At 55.4% G+C, this 18,272-nt stretch overlaps 1 protein-coding gene across 9 annotated transcripts in view; it reads right to left on the bottom strand.

The window, feature by feature from the left end:
• Positions 1-18,272, bottom strand: part of BRD4 (bromodomain containing 4) — an 81,175-nt gene that overhangs the window by 41,930 nt on the left and 20,973 nt on the right. For all 9 annotated transcript variants that reach the window (XM_075446029.1, XM_075446022.1, XM_075446031.1 and 6 more), the window contains 3 exons: positions 6,699-6,814; positions 4,542-4,860; positions 1,388-1,525 (listed from right to left, as the gene is read on the bottom strand). In XM_075446029.1, coding sequence (XP_075302144.1) covers positions 1,388-1,525; positions 4,542-4,860; positions 6,699-6,718 — 477 coding nt within the window. In that variant the 5' untranslated portion in view covers positions 6,719-6,814. The remainder of the gene's footprint in view (positions 1-1,387; positions 1,526-4,541; positions 4,861-6,698; positions 6,815-18,272) is intronic.

Below are 18,272 nucleotides of genomic sequence, written 5' to 3'. Positions count from 1 at the left end.
CAGCAGCGTGCCCTGGGTGCCAAGAAGGGCAACGGGATCCTGGGGTGCATCAAGAGGAGTGTGGGCAGCAGGTCAGGGAGGTTCTCCTCCCCCTCTGCTCTGCCCTGGGGAGGTCCCATCTGCAGTGCTGGGTCCAGTGCTGGGCTCTCCACTTCAAGAAACGTGAGGAGCTACTGGAGAGAGTCCAGCGCAGGGCTGCGAGGATGAGGAGGGGACTGGAGCATCTCTGCTCCGAGGAGAGGCTGAGGGAGCTGGGCTTGTTCAGCCTGGAGAAGAGAAGGCTGAGAGGGGACCTTAGAAATGCCGGTCAGTGTCTGCAGGGGGGGGGTCAGGAGGACGGGGCCAGACTCTGTCCAGTGGTGCCCAGCGACAGGACAAGGGGCAACGGGCACAAACTGGGGCAGAGGAAGCTCCAGCTGAACCCGAGGAAGAACTTCTTCCCTCTGAGGGTGACGGAGCCCTGGCCCAGGCTGCCCAGAGGGGCTGGGGAGTCTCCTTCTCTGGAGATACTCCAGCCCCGCCTGGACGTGGTGCTGTGCCCCCTGCTCTGGGTGACCCTGCTTGGGCAGGGGGTGGCACTGGGGGACCCCAGAGGGCCCTGCCAACCCCGACCATCGTGTGATTCTGCAAGCGAGTGCCTTGAGCTCAGTACCACCTCCGAGAACCTTCTCCAACTCTCCAAGCTCCACCACAACCCCTCGGTTTTGGTGGACACAGGCCACCGTCCCACCACCGCCATCACTTGCGGAAACGCCGTGGGACGCTCCTCACCCCTCTGGATGTTCCTTCCCGTCCCCAGGCGGTTGCACAACTCTTCCTAAAACGGTTTCTGGGATGTTTCTCACCGTCTGTAGGGGAATCTGCTACGAGGAGGTCAGGGTCAGGCACGACGAACCCAACGTGCCGTATATCCCTGATTTTTTTTCCCCTACGAGATTTCAGACTTTCAAACCAGCCTTAAGTCGGCTCCTCAACGAAGCCAGAGAAAATACGAAGCCCAGATCTACTCCCCAAGTATTTGGTAACGTTCATGGCTCTCCTCAAGTCAGACCCCAAGAAAATCTTAAAAACCTCCTTTAAGAAAGGAAAAGAAAAAAAGGAACTATGTCTAAAAAGAGGAACTATGTCTAGACTGATGATATCCACAAAGAATTCTCCCGGGAGGGAAGGCAGCTGCGCCCGCGCCGCGCTCCTCGGCAGAAGCCCGACGCGCCTGAGCTCCCAGCGCGTCGATCCCGCCTGTCTTCCCGCAGAAGCTGATCTCGGCGGCCGTTCCTCTGAACGACCGTTCGAACCAGCGACGCCTGCGTTTCCGCGCTGGTCCAACGAGGACGTGGAACATTTCCCTTGGAAAAAAAAACCCTACAAATTTGGGAACTTTTCCTACCTTATTGTAGATGTAGCAGTTTGTAAACATCGTGTTAAAATCCTGGATACATTCTTGAGCGTTCCAGTAGTAGTTATTCTCCAAGCGTTTCTTTATTGTTCCCATATCCATCGGAGTTTTAATTATCTTATAATAATCCTGCAGAAAGCAAAGAGGGAGACGTCAGCGGGGGGAACTAAAAGCTCAGCCAAGTACGTGTTTGCACCGGGGTTAAGAACCGGGATTCCTCCGTCCCATCCCCAGACCCACCTGGGTGGGATCTTCCAAGCCCAGCAGATACTCAGCCGCCAGACTCAGTCCCCAGCAGCCTCTCAGCCGGGATTTTTAATTAAAAAGGAGGATAAACTTTTGGTGGAGGAGTAATTTAACTCAGCCAAGTACGTGTCTGCACAGGGGTTAAGGACCAGGATTCCTCCGTCCCATCCCCAGACCCACCTGGGTGGGATCTTCCAAGCCCAGCAGATACTCAGCCGCCAGACTCAGTCCCCAGCAGCCTCTCAGCCAGGATTTTTAATTAAACAGGAGGATAAACCTTTGATGGAGGAGTAATTTAACCCCAGAGGCACCCAAAATTGCCCGATTCTGGGTTTTCGGTTGGTCTTAAAGCCGAGTAATTCCTAAATCTTGTGGGGAAATGAATGATCCTTCGCAGGAGGTCGCTGGTCGAACGCTGTGACAGGAGGAGAAGCGGGGAAATCCGACTTACTACAACCCCTGAAACGCATCCGGATTAACTCAAAAGAAGGGGTTTCTATTTTTAGGGGGAAAAATAGAAAAATATAGGGCTGGAAGAGCCATTGCTATAGAACCGGGAGGGGGGGGAGGGCTGGAAGAGCCGTTGCTACAGAACCGGCGCTGTCCCCGTGCAACGGGGAGCTCGTTCCTGCCGTGAAGAAACGAAGCAGCCTAACGCTCGGGTAATGGATTACATATTTAGAGCTAAATCTTAAATTCAGAACTAAATCTTCAAGGTGAAACAGCCAAGGGAAGCGGAAACGTCTCTCTCGAGGGAGGGAGGGAACAAATCTCTCCCGGCGGGAGCCAGAAGGGTCTAAACCAGGCGTGCAGCAGAGGAGGTGTCGCTGCAATTACTGTAATTAACGATCTCTAAATGACGCTACGATTTCTGCCGGCTCCTGGGGTTTGACTCCGACTCCTCGTGGCGAGGGTGCCTGGGCGGAGGCAGGGAGCGGGCCACGGGAAGGGCTGTGCCGCAGGACACCGGCGAGCGGCGGCGCGGCCGTGCTTTCTGTGCTGATTTATAGATTCCTTTAGGCTGGAAATTACCTTTCAGACCATCGAGTCCAACCGTTCACCTCACGCTGCCAAGTCCACCGCTCACCCACGTCCCCAGGCACCACCTCCACAGGTCTCTTCCATCCCTGCAGGGATGGTGACGCTGCCCCGGGCAGCCCGTTCCCGTGTTGGACAACCCTTCCGGTGAAGAAATTTTCCCTAATGTCCAATCGGAACCTCCCCTGGAGCAACTTGAGGCCATCTCCTCTTGTGCTGTCACTTGCGAGAAGAGCCCGACATCCACCTCGCTACAACTTCCTTCCAGGTAGCTGTAGAGAGTGGCAAGATCTCCCCTCGTCCTCCTTTTCTCCAGACTAAACAATCTCAAGTTCCTTCCGCCACTCCTCCTAAGTTCTCCAGACCCGGCTCCCACGGTTCTCCAGACCCTTCTCCTTTCTCTCCAAATCCTACTCTTAAGTTCTCCAGACCCTGCTCCCAAGTTCTCCAAACCTGCTCCTAAATTCTCTAGGCCCTGCTCTCCAAACCCTGCTCCCAAGTTCTCCAGACCCTGCCCCTTGCTCTCCAGACCCTGCTCCCAAGTTCTCCAGACCCTGCCCCTTGCTCTCCAAACCCTGCTCCCAAGTTCTCCAGACCCTGCCCCTTGCTCTCCAGACCTGCTCCTAAATTCTCTAGGCCCTGCTCTCCAAACCCTGCTCCCAAGTTCTCCAGGCCCTGCCCTTTGCTCTCCAGATCCTGCTCCCAAGTTCTCCAGACCCTGCCCCTTGCTCTGACATTTCTCCTTGCCCTCCAGACCCTTCACCAGCTCCGTTCCTCTTCTCTGGACACGCTCCAGCCCCTCAATGTCTTTCTTCTAGTGAGGGGCCTGAAACCAAATGCAGTATTCGAGGTGCGGCCTCACCCGTGCCGAGTACGGGGGACGATCCCTTCCCTAGTCCTGGCCACACGATTCCGGACACAAGCCTGGATGCTGTTGGCCGCCTTGGCCACCTGGGCACACTGCTGGCCCATACTGGCCAACACCCCTGGTCCTTTTCTGCCGGGCAGCTCTCCAGCCACCCTTCCCCAAGCCTGTAGCGCTGTGTGGGGCTGTTGGGACCCAAGTGCAGGGGCCGGCACCTCGTCTCTTTGGATCTCGTAGAGTCGGCCTTGGCCCCTCGATCCAGCCCACCCAGATCCCTCTGCAGAGCTTTCTCAAGCAGACGGACGCTCCCACCCAACTCGCTGTCATCTACAAACTCAGTGAGGGTGCACTCGATCCCCTCCATTTACTGCTAATTAACTTCAAACTGGTCTCCCTCACGAAACGACCGGTGTGTTACCGACGGCGCTGCAAGGTACGAGAAGCGCAGCGGCCGTCTGCGCACCCGGATGCTCCGTGAAAGCCTCCGGAAGACTCCGCTGATAAAAGAGCGGAGATCAAGCACGGGGTTGAGCGAGGCACAGAAAGGCTGTGCCGGGCTTCAGGAAGCAGCGAGGCACAGCCCGAGGCGACAGATATTTGCTTCATCGTCTTCGGTGCTTAAGAAGTTTTGGTGCTTGGCTGGGGACAGAGGACTGCAGAGTCGCCCTCCCCGACCCCTGAAAGATTACTCCTACTTTCTTCTCCGCATCCCGGCGGAAAGAGGAGAGTGCTAGAAGGCAAAGCAGCAGCTGAGCCACGGGAGATTCCTCCTCGTGTGTCTATTTGCTAGAAGACTGTAGAATCATTTAGGTTGGAAAAGACCCTCAAGATCAATCAAGACCAACCGTTAGGTCAATGACCCAACAGTTAAATCCCCGAGCCCAACCGCTGAAGATGGATTCCGTGATTTCAGGAGAAGGCCAGACACAGGCCAGACCCAAACGGTCTCACTCCTTCCACTGAGAACCATCGTCCCATCTCTCGGCCTCTGCTTACCGGGAGGTTCAGCTTGACGGCGTCCACGGGCTGCTGGAAAGGCCACGCAAACTGGTGTTTCCATAGCGTCTTCAGCACCACCTTGAGCAGATACTGCAGCTGGTTGGTCTGTCGCTTGGGTTTGTTGGGGTTGGAGGTCTCCGGCGGAGGGGGATTAACGCCTACAGCGCTGCCTTGTTGGGGCTGAGCCTGTGACTGCGTCGTAGACATTTGGGTGGTTTCTAGTCCATCCCCCATTACCGGCAAATTTCTCAGTCTCGTTCCAGGGCCGCTCTCCGCCGACATGCTATTGATCCCATTGCATTCCTCACCGGACACCCTGCAAAACAACGAGGGAGACGAGCTCACAACAGCCCCAGGCTTTGGTACAAGGCGCAGCTTAAAAATACACGGGCGGATTCGGCCAGAGTAGCTCGGGCAACTAGACCTTGCGCCCCGCTCGCTGAGCAACAGCGTTGTCTCCTCCCAACAAACGATGTCAGGGTTCTGCGTCCTGCGGTAAGAAAGGATATTCTGAGGCAACTGGCTGTCTCCGCTCCTTAGCGAGTGAGTTTTATCCCTGTTATTGCCTAATGTGGTCAACGAGGGCTCCAATGGTCTCCATAAAGACCCTTCGTTACCTCTTGATGAGGCTTTAACGACCAAAACGCTGCTGGCTCTCAGCAGGTACCAGCTTTAGCTCCAGGGCTGGGGTCGCCATCACTGGGACGAGACGTTAAATTGGCACTGGCCAACTTTTAGCTCCAGCTAAAGGAGCGGAGGCTGACAAATTTACCTCCTTTCAGCTTCTCAGTAGCCCCCATCCCGCCATCAAGGGTCAGCTCACCCCAACGTCACCCCAAAGCCTGTCTTTTAGCTGAACGCTGAGCTTCCGCGGGATGCTTCAGCTGAACCACGCAGCGGGCAAACCCACGTTTAATTCACACTATTTGGTAGATAATCTAGGTGTGTAACCTTTCGCAGATAACAACTTTAGGTAGCTAATTTAGGTAGATAATCTAGGTGGAAAATTCAGGTGGATGATCTTTAAGTAGATCATCTGGGTCGATCACCCAGGTTGGTGATCTTTACTAGACAATCTAGGTACATCATCTAAATCAATAATCTTTACTAGGTCATTTGGTCGATAATCTTTAGTACTAGATAATCTAGGTTGATAATCTAGGTCAATAATCTTTAGGTAGATAATCCTGGCAGATAACCTTTCAGTGGCTCATATAAATATCATTCTAAAGACCAGAAACTTGGGAAAAAAGGGCATTTCTGCTGAGCCTACGGCCTTCTCCCAGGGCACATTCCAGAGCTCTCCAACCACCACACGCAGCCTGTCCGTCTCGTTAAGCTCCTGCCGCGTGAAGGGGTCACCACGGAGCCAGGAGCAGCCGCCACACGGTGAATCCCCACCCTCGCCGGGCGTGCGGGCCCTCCCCTGCGTAAAGACCCCCCCCATGCCGTGCGTCCTTCGTCTGATTTAACGCTGAGCACACGTAGCACGCGTTAAGCTTAAGACGTGCAGTTATTAATTAGAGAAGACCCCTACATATCGTGTGAGACTAATTGAGAGCCTTGCTGTTAACCAGTTTCGAGTGACACGTATGCTCGGCCTCGAGTCGGTACATGAGCGTATATAGGTGTGTGTACGCTCACGCCCAGCGCCTGGCCACGAGTCTGGGTCCTTACCCTGCTGCCGCAGAGCAGCCCCGCGTCTCGGCCGCGCTCCGGACGCGCAGACGTGGTCTCCGCACCTAACGCAGCAAGGGACGAGCAGCCAGAGATGCAGCAGACTGCAATTTCACCCGCCGCGTCTCCCAGCTGCTTCCACGCGCCCGCGGAACCTCAGCCAGGCTTAAACCCCTGCTTAAAGGCTGTGGCCCGTTGCTTTTACCAGCCTGAAACCAACACCGAACCAGCAGATTTGGGGTCTTGAAATGCTGGGTTTTAACTTTTCAGGGCTCCAAGCGAGCTGAAGCAGCGCTCAGGCGGCCAGATCGCTGCGGCAGGCTCCCGTCGTTCCCCCGGGGGATTTTACGGGAGGTTTTCTAGCCGATTCCTCCACGTTGCGTGCGAAAGGGAAGCTCTCGAGGGAGAAACCTGTCCTTATCAAGCGGGGGCCAAGCGGAAGGAATTCTCTTTGCTCCCCGCGAGGGGCTACATTACCTTGTAGGATACATCGCCATATAATTTTGCCCCAGAAAATGATGCCGAGTCAGAAGTTGCTTGGCTTGTCCATCTATCTTCGTGGCTTCAGGCACAAATGCCTTTAGATCCCGGACCTGACGAAACAAACAAAGCAGTTAATCCAAGGCACCGCCCCGAGGCATCAGGAATGAAGGCAACCTCCAGAGAATTCAACGTATTTCCATGGACATCAACAGCCCAGCGAAGCGGAGTCGGCCACGGATGCCCGCCAGCGCGAGACACCTACGGAAAAACAGGGAACCGGCACCGGTGTCGGAGCTTTCCCCAGGCGTTTTTCCATCTTTCGGGCAAAGTCGCTCCAGAAATTCATCATTCCGAGGACTGCGACCGCCCCATTTCCTTCCGCTCCCTCGTAACACAACAGCTCTCGCAGAGCCGGCTGTGAGAGGAAGCCAAGGAGCTGTTCTTTTCTTATTTTTAAAAAAAAAGAAGGGAAAGTATTTCATCAGTGGTTTTATTCCTTCCCCTTCCACTTCAAAGTGAAGCTCCAAGCACCCGTCCGGGTGGTGAAGCGTTGGATCAGATTTCCCCTCTTATTTTCACCTAGTTGATTCACCCTGTGTATTTTTCACTGTCTCCCTGCTCCTTTGGAGGGATCCTCCCAGTCTCCTCTCGCGTTTCCAAACCCTAGCCACCTTTTTTGAAGGGATTAGCTGGAAATACACCCATTTACACCGCTCTTCGCTCCCGCAATAAAACCACGCTTCGACTCTCCCCCCTGCCCTGGCACTCACGTTACGGCTCCTCTCTTCAGTTATCGCCCCACCTGTGTGCCAAAATATCAGGGAAAAAAAGGGAGAAAACGTGCAGCTGTTGGTCGGGAGGAGCTCGTCGGGGAGTTTAATGGAACTGGGTTGGGTGGCTCCTCTGCGGGCAAAAGTCAGCAGCAAAATGGGGAAGAAGAGCCGGAGGATGGAGACCGTAAAGCTGGGTCTCAGTGTGCAGGAGGGCATCGGCGATGACCGTGCTGCAGCTGCTACCCCAGGGCTTTCTTCATCTAACCCGAACCCGCCTTCCAGACTAGAAACCTAATCCGTGTTACGGCAGGGGAGATGTCCAATCCGGAGTATCGACCGTGCGACACTAGGGTGTCTTAACCGACAGAGCAAGACGGTGCCACGGTCGGGTTTTCTTAATCTAATCCACGGTACAGATCAGAAATCTGTAGTACAGATTAGAGACCTCTTCTCTACTGGATTAGAAATCTAAATTCTACATCAGAAATCTGTATTACAGATTAGAGACCTCTTCTCTACTGGACGAGAAATCTAAATTATACATCAGAACTCTGTATTACAGATTAGAGACCTCTTCTCCACTGGATTAGAAATCTAAATGCTAAATCAGAAATCTGTATTACAGATTAGAAATCTCTCTACTGCATTAGAAATCTAAATGCTAAATCAGAAATCCATAGTACAGATTAGAAATCTCCTCTCTACTGGATTAGAAATCTAAATGCTAAATCAGAAATCTATTACAGATTAGAAATCTAATCTCTATCAGGTATCTAAATTCTGCATCAGAACTCTGTATTACAGACTAGAAATCTCCTCTCTGCTAGACTGGAAATCTAATCTGTATTATTGATTGTGCTACTGGTAGTGCTATGTTTGGGGTTTCTTAATCTATACCTTAAAATAGTGTTAAATTCAGGTTATTTTAATCTATATTACGCCTTGGATTTCTAATGTATAATTTATATAATATAATCTATAACACAATCTATACATTAAATATTATAGATAATTTCTATTACAGATATCTACAATACATAATGTATAGATTATATATATTAGAGACTCTATAAATTCCTAATCTCTATTAGATTTGCACTCTAATCTGTGCTACGCATCGTGCTATAGTGTCACATTCGGGTTTTCTTAATTCCTTTTTTCCGGGTCTTCCTAATTTCTTAGGCTTAAGAAAACCCAAATGTAGATGCACCTTAACCCACAGATTAAGAAAATGATAATTAAGAATAATTAATCTATAGCTGAAGGAAACCCGCAGGTAGCACCACCTCGGAACACGGTGACCTAAACGCCTTCGTTAACCTCACCGCTAATTGCCGGACTGACCACTCCACACCGGACCTTCTCGTTCGGCAGAAACCACCACGTTCACGGCAACGGGGGAAGAAAACGGGAAAAGCGCTTTGCTGATTACGGCGACGAACGTGCCGGCTTCGTCAGGCAAAGCTCCAGGCGAGCCGCGGGAGGACGAGCTCGCTGCGACCGAGCCTGGCGGCGCGAGGCTCAGACTCACCGGGACTGCGCTCGCCCGGGTCCACGTGATTTTAATGCTGCCTGCCAAAATAATCATCCTGTTTTCCCCCCTGGGGACGAGGGGGGAAGGGAAGGGGAAGGGAAGGGGAAGGGAAGGGGCTGCAATGCGGCGCGGGAGCCGGCAGAGGGAACTGCCAGGCCAGGAGGAGCCCCAGACCCGCGGAAGGCCCTCTCCTCCTTCACCCCACAGCTGAGGTGGGGACGGGGGCGAGCAGAGAGGCTCTTTGGGGGGGAAAAAAATGGAGAAACGGGTCTGGAAAAGTCCCCGTGTTGCTGGGGTAAAGGGAAGGCGGCCGCGGGGCCCGGGGAGGAGGTCAGCTCCAGAGGACGCCGGAGATGGGAACTGCCCTGAGGAATCGCCAGAGAATCCAGTCCACGGCTTGGCTGGGCGCGAGGCAGCGGCTGGGACGCGGGAAGGAGAGGAACTCCTCGCTCTACGCGTTGGAGGAAGAGCAGCAATGGGGGCAAAGCCTGGAGACGGGGGGCTGGCGAGGGACGGAGGGAGGGAGCGCGGGCACGTCCGGTTTGGGAGGGCAGCAGGCGCCAGCGCTCACGGGGAAACAAGAGCAGGGATATTTTCCAGCTGAAAAGCAGGAGAAATTAATAACCGGGAAGGCACAGCGGGCTGTCAGAGGGCGAAAAAGACATCTTAAGGGGGGGGGAAAAATCTCCTGGCGACTTGAGGAGGGTGGTACATGCAAGAAACGGCTGCTTTTTATTTGGGCAGATGATGCTAAACTGGGAGGAGGGGTGGATGCACCGGCAGGCTGTGCTGGATCCAGCGAGCCCTGGCCAGGCTGGAGAGCTGGGCAGAGAGGAACCTGATGAGGTTCAACCAGGGCAAGGGCAGGGTCCTGCACCTGGGGAGGAACAACCCCAGGCACCAGGACAGGCTGGGGCTGAGCTGCTGGGAGCAGCTCTGCGGAGAGGGACTGGGAGTGCTGGGGGACGACAGGGTGACCATGAGCCAGCAGCGTGCCCTGGGTGCCCAGAAGGGCAACAGGATCCTGGGGTGCATCCAGAGGAGTGTGGGCAGCAGGTCAGGGAGGTTCTCCTCCTCCTCTGCTCTGCCCTGGGGAGGCCCCATCTGCAGTCCTGGGTCCAGTTCTGGGCTCCCCAGTTCCAGAAAGATGAGGAGCTACTGGAGAGAGTCCAGCGGAGGGCTGCGAGGATGAGGAGGGGACTGGAGCATCTCTGCTAGGAGGAGAGGCTGAGGGAGCTGGGCTTGTTCAGCCTGGAGAAGAGCAGGCTGAGAGGGGACCTTAGAAATGCCGGTCAGTGTCTGCAGGGGGGGGGTCAGGAGGACGGGGCCAGACTCTGTCCAGTGGTGCCCAGCGACAGGACAAGGGGCAACGGGCACAAACTGGAGCAGAGGAAGCTCCAGCTGAACCCGAGGAAGAACTTCTTCCCTCTGAGGGTGACGGAGCCCTGGCCCAGGCTGCCCAGGGAGGCTGTGGAGTCTCCTTCTCTGGAGATATTCCAGCCCCCCTGGCCGCGGTGCTGTGCCCCCTGCTCTGGGTGACCCTGCTTGGGCAGGGGGTTGGGCTGGGTGACTCACAGAGGTCCCTGCCAACCCCTGCCATGTTGGGATTCTGGGATTCTTTCAGGCTGGCTTCAAAGGGCAGATGCCGAAGACTGAAATCAGAGGCAGAGCTGCACGAGGAGAGCGGCTGGAGAAGAAACCGTGCCGAGGATTCAGCTCCTCGTACCCCTCACAGCGGGGAAACCTGCCGACGACTCCCCCCCCGCCTCAGGGGAGCGACCGAGAAAGATGCTGAACGCGAGTGGTTGCACTAAGCCGCCCCAAACGCTCCTCCTCTCTTGCCTCTGCCTAAAGAAAAAGATTTAGAAATCAGTCTTTAAAAATAGAAAACCCTGAGAAATGAGCGTTGGCAAGTAAAAAAGTGATTTTGTAGGTGAGATTTATTTTTCAACTCTTTACTTGGTTATCTACCTGCCCTGCTGAAGTGGAAAATGGATTTTCTTCGCTTTTGAGGCGGCGATTTTGAGCTGGCGACGTTGAACTGCGGCCATCAAAAGGATTTTCTTCGATTCTGAGCCGGTGACGTTGAACTGAGGGTATGAAATCCAGTTCTTCCTAGCGCGCAGACAGCCGGACGCAGCTGACAGCAACGTCTGTGGGGCGGGATCCATCCGCAGCAACTTTATCAGAATTTCAAGACGACAGAAATGCTTGAACCCTGCTTTCAGAAGACACACGAGGTTCAGGACACCCCAGCAGCAAAACGAAGCCGGTACGGTCTCGCTGGAGCAGCCGAGGCAGGCGCCCGCGTGGATTAGCGACTGAATTTAATCCTAAACGCCGTTTCTGCTCCGATAACCGGATCGCTGCTGCTCCGCTCTCCACACCGACCAGCTCGCTTCGCACGCGTACTCCAAAACCAGCGCGATTCGGGTAAGACGCAAAATCAGCGGCGAAAAATGTAGCAGAAAAAGCGTTGCGCATGAGAAAGGGCTAAAAATCCAGCGATCCGCGTTGATTCGTGTGTGGAGCGAGACGTCTGCTCCCCGGGGGCGAGCGATGGGTAAGTACAAACCAGAGAGGATCGGCACCGTCCTCCGGTTTCGGCATCTCGTGTTCCTCGCAGTCGTACCCGGCGGCACTCGCGCCGACTCACTCCGCCCCCAGCCTAAAGGCGACTTCTGAACCCTCTGCGGCACGAGAAAGCCGCGTTTTCCAGGGAAAATAAAGCCGGGGTTTCTCCCGCCGGGGCGCAGGAGGAGAGGACGGCTGGGATTTGGTTTGGGAAGGCAAAGCCAAGCGGCGTAATCCAAGCTGGGGGCGGTTACGGCAGGGAAAACGCCGAGCTACGAGCGGTAACGTTGAAATTCCTGGTTCAGTTGCATCATTACGGGTCCCACCCCAGGACGTGTTATCTACAAACAGCCTGGAAAAGGCGGCTCGGCCGGAAAATCCAGCCGCTGAAAAGAGTAACTACAAAATCTGTGGTGGCCAGCACTCCCTTTAATCCTGGCCCTGCTGAGCCAGGAGCCGGGGATCAACACGTGCCGCAAGCATCCCACGCCTTCAACAGGCAACAGGGAACCGAGAGAGGCGACGGCAGCAGCTAACGGCGCCTCCGACGCTTCCTGACCTCCAGATTCTGGGTGAAGGTTTAATTCGTGACGTTTGAGCCTGTTTTTAGTTGCTGACTCCGGTGATCGCCGCGGGGAAAACGCAGCGGCTTGCTCCTAACCCGAGACGGCGACGTTCAGCTGATCTTACGAAAAAAACCTACACCCGGAGCCTTCCCGGCGGCCAGCCCAGCATGTGCTGCTCCCCGCCAGAAGAATTTACCAACAAAGCAACCGTGCCACTTCCACTTTCATTTGAAAAACGCCAAAAAGAGGTTTGCTCCCAGCTCCCGTGTTATTAAGCGTTATTTTTTTGTGTATAGCGTGATGAAAAAGGGAAAGGGATGAAGAGCAGCGTTCGCTCCTTGAGACCTGCTTGGTATCGGTTTAAAGTGGAGTTTGAATCCCAGCTCCAAGAGTCCCTCTCTCTCGTACATCTCCCGTCCTCCATTTCTGGAGCCGCATCCCGAAGCCACAACCCGAGCCAGACAACCCGCGCGAGGCGAAAATTCCCCACCCCAAATTCACTCCTGGGATGAAACGAATTTCCCCCGTACTCAGAGCTCCAGGGCTGAAGCTGCTGCGTCGCATCCCCGAGCGCGGCGAGCAACTCGCCGTGAAGCTGGCTCCAAAATCCCAGCGGGTGAAGCGGCGCGAGGGTCAGCGCATCCTCCGTGCCTTAGGGAGCCGGCCGGGAAACCTCCCGGGGAGAGACACAAAGCGCCGGGGCCGGCGGCGACAAAGCCCTGTGTACACACCATAAAGAGACCTCGTAAAGCATTTCCGGAGATGGGTTAGCGCTGGCGCGTGCCTGTTTTTCCCCTGGAGCCCCTATTAAAGAGATGCTAATTATCCCCCGTAACGCGTGGAAACGGGGACCGGAGTCCTCCGGGATCATCCAGAATTAAGAATTGCCGCTTCCACGGGGGCGATGGGGGTGGTTTGACGAAGGTAAAGGTGGAAAGACCCAAAGCAGGAAGGTTTTTTGGTATTTACACACGAGTAGCGGGGATTAATTAGTCAGAAAAGGCAGCGCTGGTGTCTCTGTACTGGAAAACATTCCACTTTTAATAGGATAAAGGCCCATGAAGGTGATTCCAGACAGCCAGCACGGCTTCGCCAAGGACAATTCCTGCCTGCCCAGCCTGGGGGCTGTCTCTGCCGGCGTGGCGAGATCGGGGCACAAGGGAAGAGCGGCGGCTGGGATCCATCCGGACATCCGCAAAGCCTTCGCCGCAGCCGCTCCCAGGATCCTGCTCTCCAAACGGGAGGTTTTGCCCAGTGATGCATCGCTCGGCAGAAATCACCCGCGTGCGGCCCCGCTACCCAAAAATATTTATTGGAGAACGAAGGGGAAGCTCGTTTCCATCCGTCATCATTATTAACGATGTCGAATTAATGTCATTTAGGAAGGGATTGGGGAAAAGAAAAAAACACAAGTGAGGAGGGCGCAGCTCGCCCTTACGCCCCGGTGCTCACGCGGAGATCGGGATCAACAACCTCGGCTCAGCGGTTCGCTGCCTCGCCCCCAGCGCTGCGATTATTTGGGGGGCGGAAATAAAGCAGGTACAACGTGCAGCAGGATACGGAGGAAAAAAAGTGCTGTATTAATTGAATATTTCAGGGTTTAGCTTTTGATTACGCAGCAGTATGTAAGCTTTTCTTCAAAAAACGGGAGACTGGGGAGAGTTTCCACAGCGCTGGGGATTTTGAAGCGCTCCGGACACCTCGCACACCCAAGTTAAATCAGATTGATGTAACCAAGACATCGAATTCCCAAATTCCCAGACTCGGGGGTGAAGAAAACCCTTTTTTCCTGGCAGGTAGCCGCAACACCAGACCAGGCAACGTCAGGCGACGTTCAATCGCGCTGGATGCTGCAGTGGATGAACGGAATCCAGGTCCCCGCCGGAATTCAACTCGATCGCAGACCACACTCAGCCCGGGGAGAAGTATTTTACCCCAAATTCGACACCCACACGGTGGGGCTTGGGTATTTTAGGGCGATTCTGAAAAAAGAGACGCCCCAAGCAGCGCAGACAGAGAGAGAGAAAAGTCCCCCCTCGGCATCTCCTCTCACATATTCAGGTGTAGCTGTCGCTTAAATACTAATTAATAACCCAGAAACTTTATTCTTGCCTTCAACTCGGCCTTTTTTATCTTCTTCCGCTTCGCTCTCCCGGACCAAGCGCTCCAGCTCTCCTCCCCCTCGCTACCTCAGAGCTGTTTTCTTCCTGAAACCGTTTGATAAAACAGCACAAGAATTCCAAGAGGGGATACAAACTATTTAAAAACTAAAATATCTCTAAATATCACGGGGAAATCTGCAGGTCGAGTCGCTGGGCGCCTACCGCGAACCCTTCCCCCAAGGACGCCGTGCCCCGGCAGCCCTTGACGCTCTCGCCGTCGAGCGGTGATTTTTTAGCCAGAAACGGGACATTTCACCCTGTGAAATTCGAGGGTCAAAGGCTCGAGCTCGCCTTGCCACGACCGTGTTTTCACCGGGCTCTTGCCGAAACTCCCTCGGCGCAGCCCAGCCAACGCTCCGCGCTTTCGGTTTCTTCAGCCCTACCCGACCTGCTGGGGCGGTTTCCAGCGCAGGAATTACTTCGCCGCCGCTGCCAAGTTCGTTTCTTTACCCCCAGAGGAAAAGAATTTGCAGCCCTCGCCCCACAGCGTCACCTCCCACCTCCGAGCTCTTCGCCTTTTGTTTTCCACTTTCGTTTTTACCCGTTCCCCGCAGAAACGGGAGCGGGAAGTCCTCGCCTTGCGGCCCGCCGTCGGTATTCGGCGCCTGCTGCCGCCCTTCCTAGTCGGATCCCCCTAAAGAAAAAACCCGCCCGTCGTTAACTCGCTGTCGCTGCTCCGTTTTAACGACGCGATCCGTGTCAGCGTGGAAACGCGACGGGGATGGACTTCTTGCCGGCCGGCGTCGCCGGGGTCCAGCCCAAGCCCCGCGGCGCAGGCAGCCGTTCTCAGCATCCCCGCCCCTGTGCCGCCGGGGACGCGCTCGCCTCCCCAGCTACCCCTCCCGGCTGGTTTTTCACTTCCCTCTCTCTACGTGGACGTTCGCCCGGCGCTCCCCGGCTCCTTTTGGTGCCCCACGGGAGCCAGACGCCCAGTTCCGCCATCGCTCCGCTCCGTGCCCTAAATACAGGTTTCCACGCCAGGAGCGTTTATTTACTCCCGCGCCCTGAACCGCGGGGCTTCCCTCTGCTTTTCGGGATGTCGACACCGCTAGGACGGCGAGAAAAGTCTTCACCTGAGTTTGTTCCACTGTCCCCGCTGTTTTCTGGGGGGAGCAGCTATTTCTAGGCTGATTTTTGGGGAAAAAAAAGGAAGGGTAAAGTAGAGTTTGCGCAGTTTTACACCTGATGTAAGAGCCGAAACAGCCACGGACGCAGGCGGTGCTGCGCTGCAACTCCCAGCCGCTGAACAGCGACCGAGCCCCCGCCGCAGAAACCACCCACGGGGTGAAGACGTCACTGGATCTCACAGCGCGGCGAGTCACCCGCTGCCATCGATCGCCGTCCCACAGTCTGGTTACAAAGCCAGCGCAGACGAGCCAGCAGCAGACATCCCGAGGGGGTTTTGGGCAGCGTCAGGGTTTCAGCCGTCGCTTCACCGCAGGGCTTCGAGGCTGAAGCACACGAATTATGCGAAGCCTCAAGCAGCTCGCGTTCGGTTCAGCCTCCCAGCTCTGAGGCAGTTTTGGAGCCAAAGGAAACTCTCCGTGAATATTTTAGTGGTTTATTTTTTTTTTTCAGTCACGTATTTTAGTTCACAACTCCAACAGCTCCTCTCCTGCTGAAAAACCAACGATCCCAGAACCCGCACCACCTTTCCCAGGAGTAATTTCAACCACAACCACTCACTATCAACATCAAGCCAGACTTAAGGGATGAGGAGCCGCCGCCTTAAGCCTGACCTTCCCCCCTTCGGTGGGCTCAACAGAGATGGCCCCAGCACCACCAAGCGACAGGTCCTCTTGTCCAAGACCCAGAGGTGAGTCTGAGGTCCCACCACCACTCTACGACACCGTCCATTGCCTGCCCAACCTCCTGCAAGCTTGACACCGTGTGCTTACCTGCAAGGTCCACGGCAGAGCCGGCGCCCGCCCTGCAAGCCGTGGTGAAGACCACGCGGGGCAGGCTGTCCCCCTGCAGCCCGTGGGAGGTCCAAGGTGGGGTAATGTTCACACTCTGCAAGCTCAGGGAGGTCCACAGTGGAGCCGGCACCTGACCCGCAAGCCATGGTGAAGACCGTAGTGGAGCCGGCGCCCGACTCGCAAGCCGTGATGAAGACCATGGTGGAGCCGGCGCCCGACCCGCAAGCAGTGGTGAAGACCACGGTGGAGCAGGTTGTCGCCCCTGTAGCCCGTGGGAGGTCCATGGTGGGGTAATGTTCACACTCTGCAAGCTCAGGGAGGTCCATGATGGAGCCGGCTGTCCCCCTACAACCCCACAGAGGTCCACAGTGGAGCAGACATCCACCCTGCAAGCCATGGAGGACCCCACACCAGAACACGTGGACATGCCGGAAGGAGGTTGTGACCCCATGGAGAGGAGCCCACGCTGGAGCAGCTTTTCTGGCAGGACCTGGGACCCCGCGGGGGACCCATGCTGAAGCTGTTGGTGAAGAACTACAGCCCGTGGGAAGGATTCACGTTGGAGAAGTTCATGGAGAACTGTCTCCCATGGGTGGGACACCACGCTGGAGCAGGGGAGGAGTGTGAGGAGGAAGGAGCGGCACAGACAACGCGTGACGAACCAACCGCAACCCCCATTCCCCATCCCCCTGTCAACCCACCACAACCCCACAGCAGCCCCAGCCAGCGGGATCAACGCCCACGTCCCCAGCACCACTGAGTGACGGCTCCTCCGTCCACCAGCCCGGGATCTAGAAGGTCCTGCCACCACTCTGCGACACCGTCCGAGCTCGGCAGCGCGTCCCCACTCGCCGGCACACCCCAAACTGCCACCGGCTCCCGTTACGGCAGATGGACGGTGCCGGAGGACACGGATTTGCACGGCAGCCTGTCTCACCGTAGCTGCCCCGTGACCAAAGTCCCAACTAGTTGGCTGCTGGTTATCTTCGTAGTTAACTTATCAAGACTGAGCCTTCCCCCAGTGATGTATTTCGAGACAGCGTGACCCCACATCGTTATCCCAAACTCAACTCCACCGATCCCCGACCATCCAGTGCACCAAGATGGATGGAGAAGACGCCAAGACCTGGGAGTAGGCGACTACGCAACCGAGAAAAGTCGCTGAAGAGAAGTTCATCTACTTTCAACCAGAAAAATGTCTATTTTTACCCATTCCACTACCAGTTTCCAACCACAGCGCCCAAGTTAAGCATCCTATAGGTACGACCCACGCGTGAGGCTATTTCCACCCTTGCAGCTTGAGAACAAAAAGGATTTGAGGCCCACTCTCTACTCCAGCCTAATATTCCCAAGAGCTGCTCTTTTCCTGGAAAGGTGCAGGATTTTCACCCCCCCAATTTTGCCTCTTGCTGTCCACTAACAAAAAGTCCTCCAAGGTCAAGGCATTCCCAGAGCACCCAGATATTTAAAATATGCACTTCCCCACACGAGACTTCACAAAGCCGATGGCTCGTCGTGTCTGGGCTACATCCCTAACCACACACACCTTGGAGATGCTTACAAGAGCAAATTTTGGGTAAAGGACACCAAAACCGTCCCATCTGTAGCCTGTCCCCTGCGCTGGGTGGAATGCAAACCCCCAGGAGCAGGCAGCGCTGTCTGGTCGGCGTCCGAGGAGGAAGGCGGCTCCCCAGAGCGCCCGACTGAGCGGAAAGCGGCCGAATTCCGACTCGGTGGCAGCCGCGGGGAGACCACCCGGACTCACTCAAAGCGTTGGCCGAGGGGTGTGGGAGAGAGATACAGCTGGACGCGTGTGCGAAGGGCAGCAAAAGAACCTGTGTCTGATGTGATTAAATACCAGAGAAACACACCAAGATACAGAAAACTCTGGATTATTTCACGTGGGTGAAGCTTCTCCCCGACCTCGCGCTGTCGCCTCGGCTCTCTGCTGTTTCTGCCTCTTCTTTTCCCTGCCGGAATCGGCTCCCTTGGTAAAACGGATTTAAATTTGGCATCTAACGAAGCATCAGGACAATCAAG

Source organism: Opisthocomus hoazin, chromosome 35 (assembly GCF_030867145.1).
Source record: "Opisthocomus hoazin isolate bOpiHoa1 chromosome 35, bOpiHoa1.hap1, whole genome shotgun sequence".
In the NCBI taxonomy this organism is placed as follows: Eukaryota; Metazoa; Chordata; class Aves; order Opisthocomiformes; family Opisthocomidae; genus Opisthocomus; species Opisthocomus hoazin.
The sequence above is the reverse complement of the archived record's forward strand: the minus strand, read 5'-3'. Positions and strand labels throughout refer to the sequence as shown.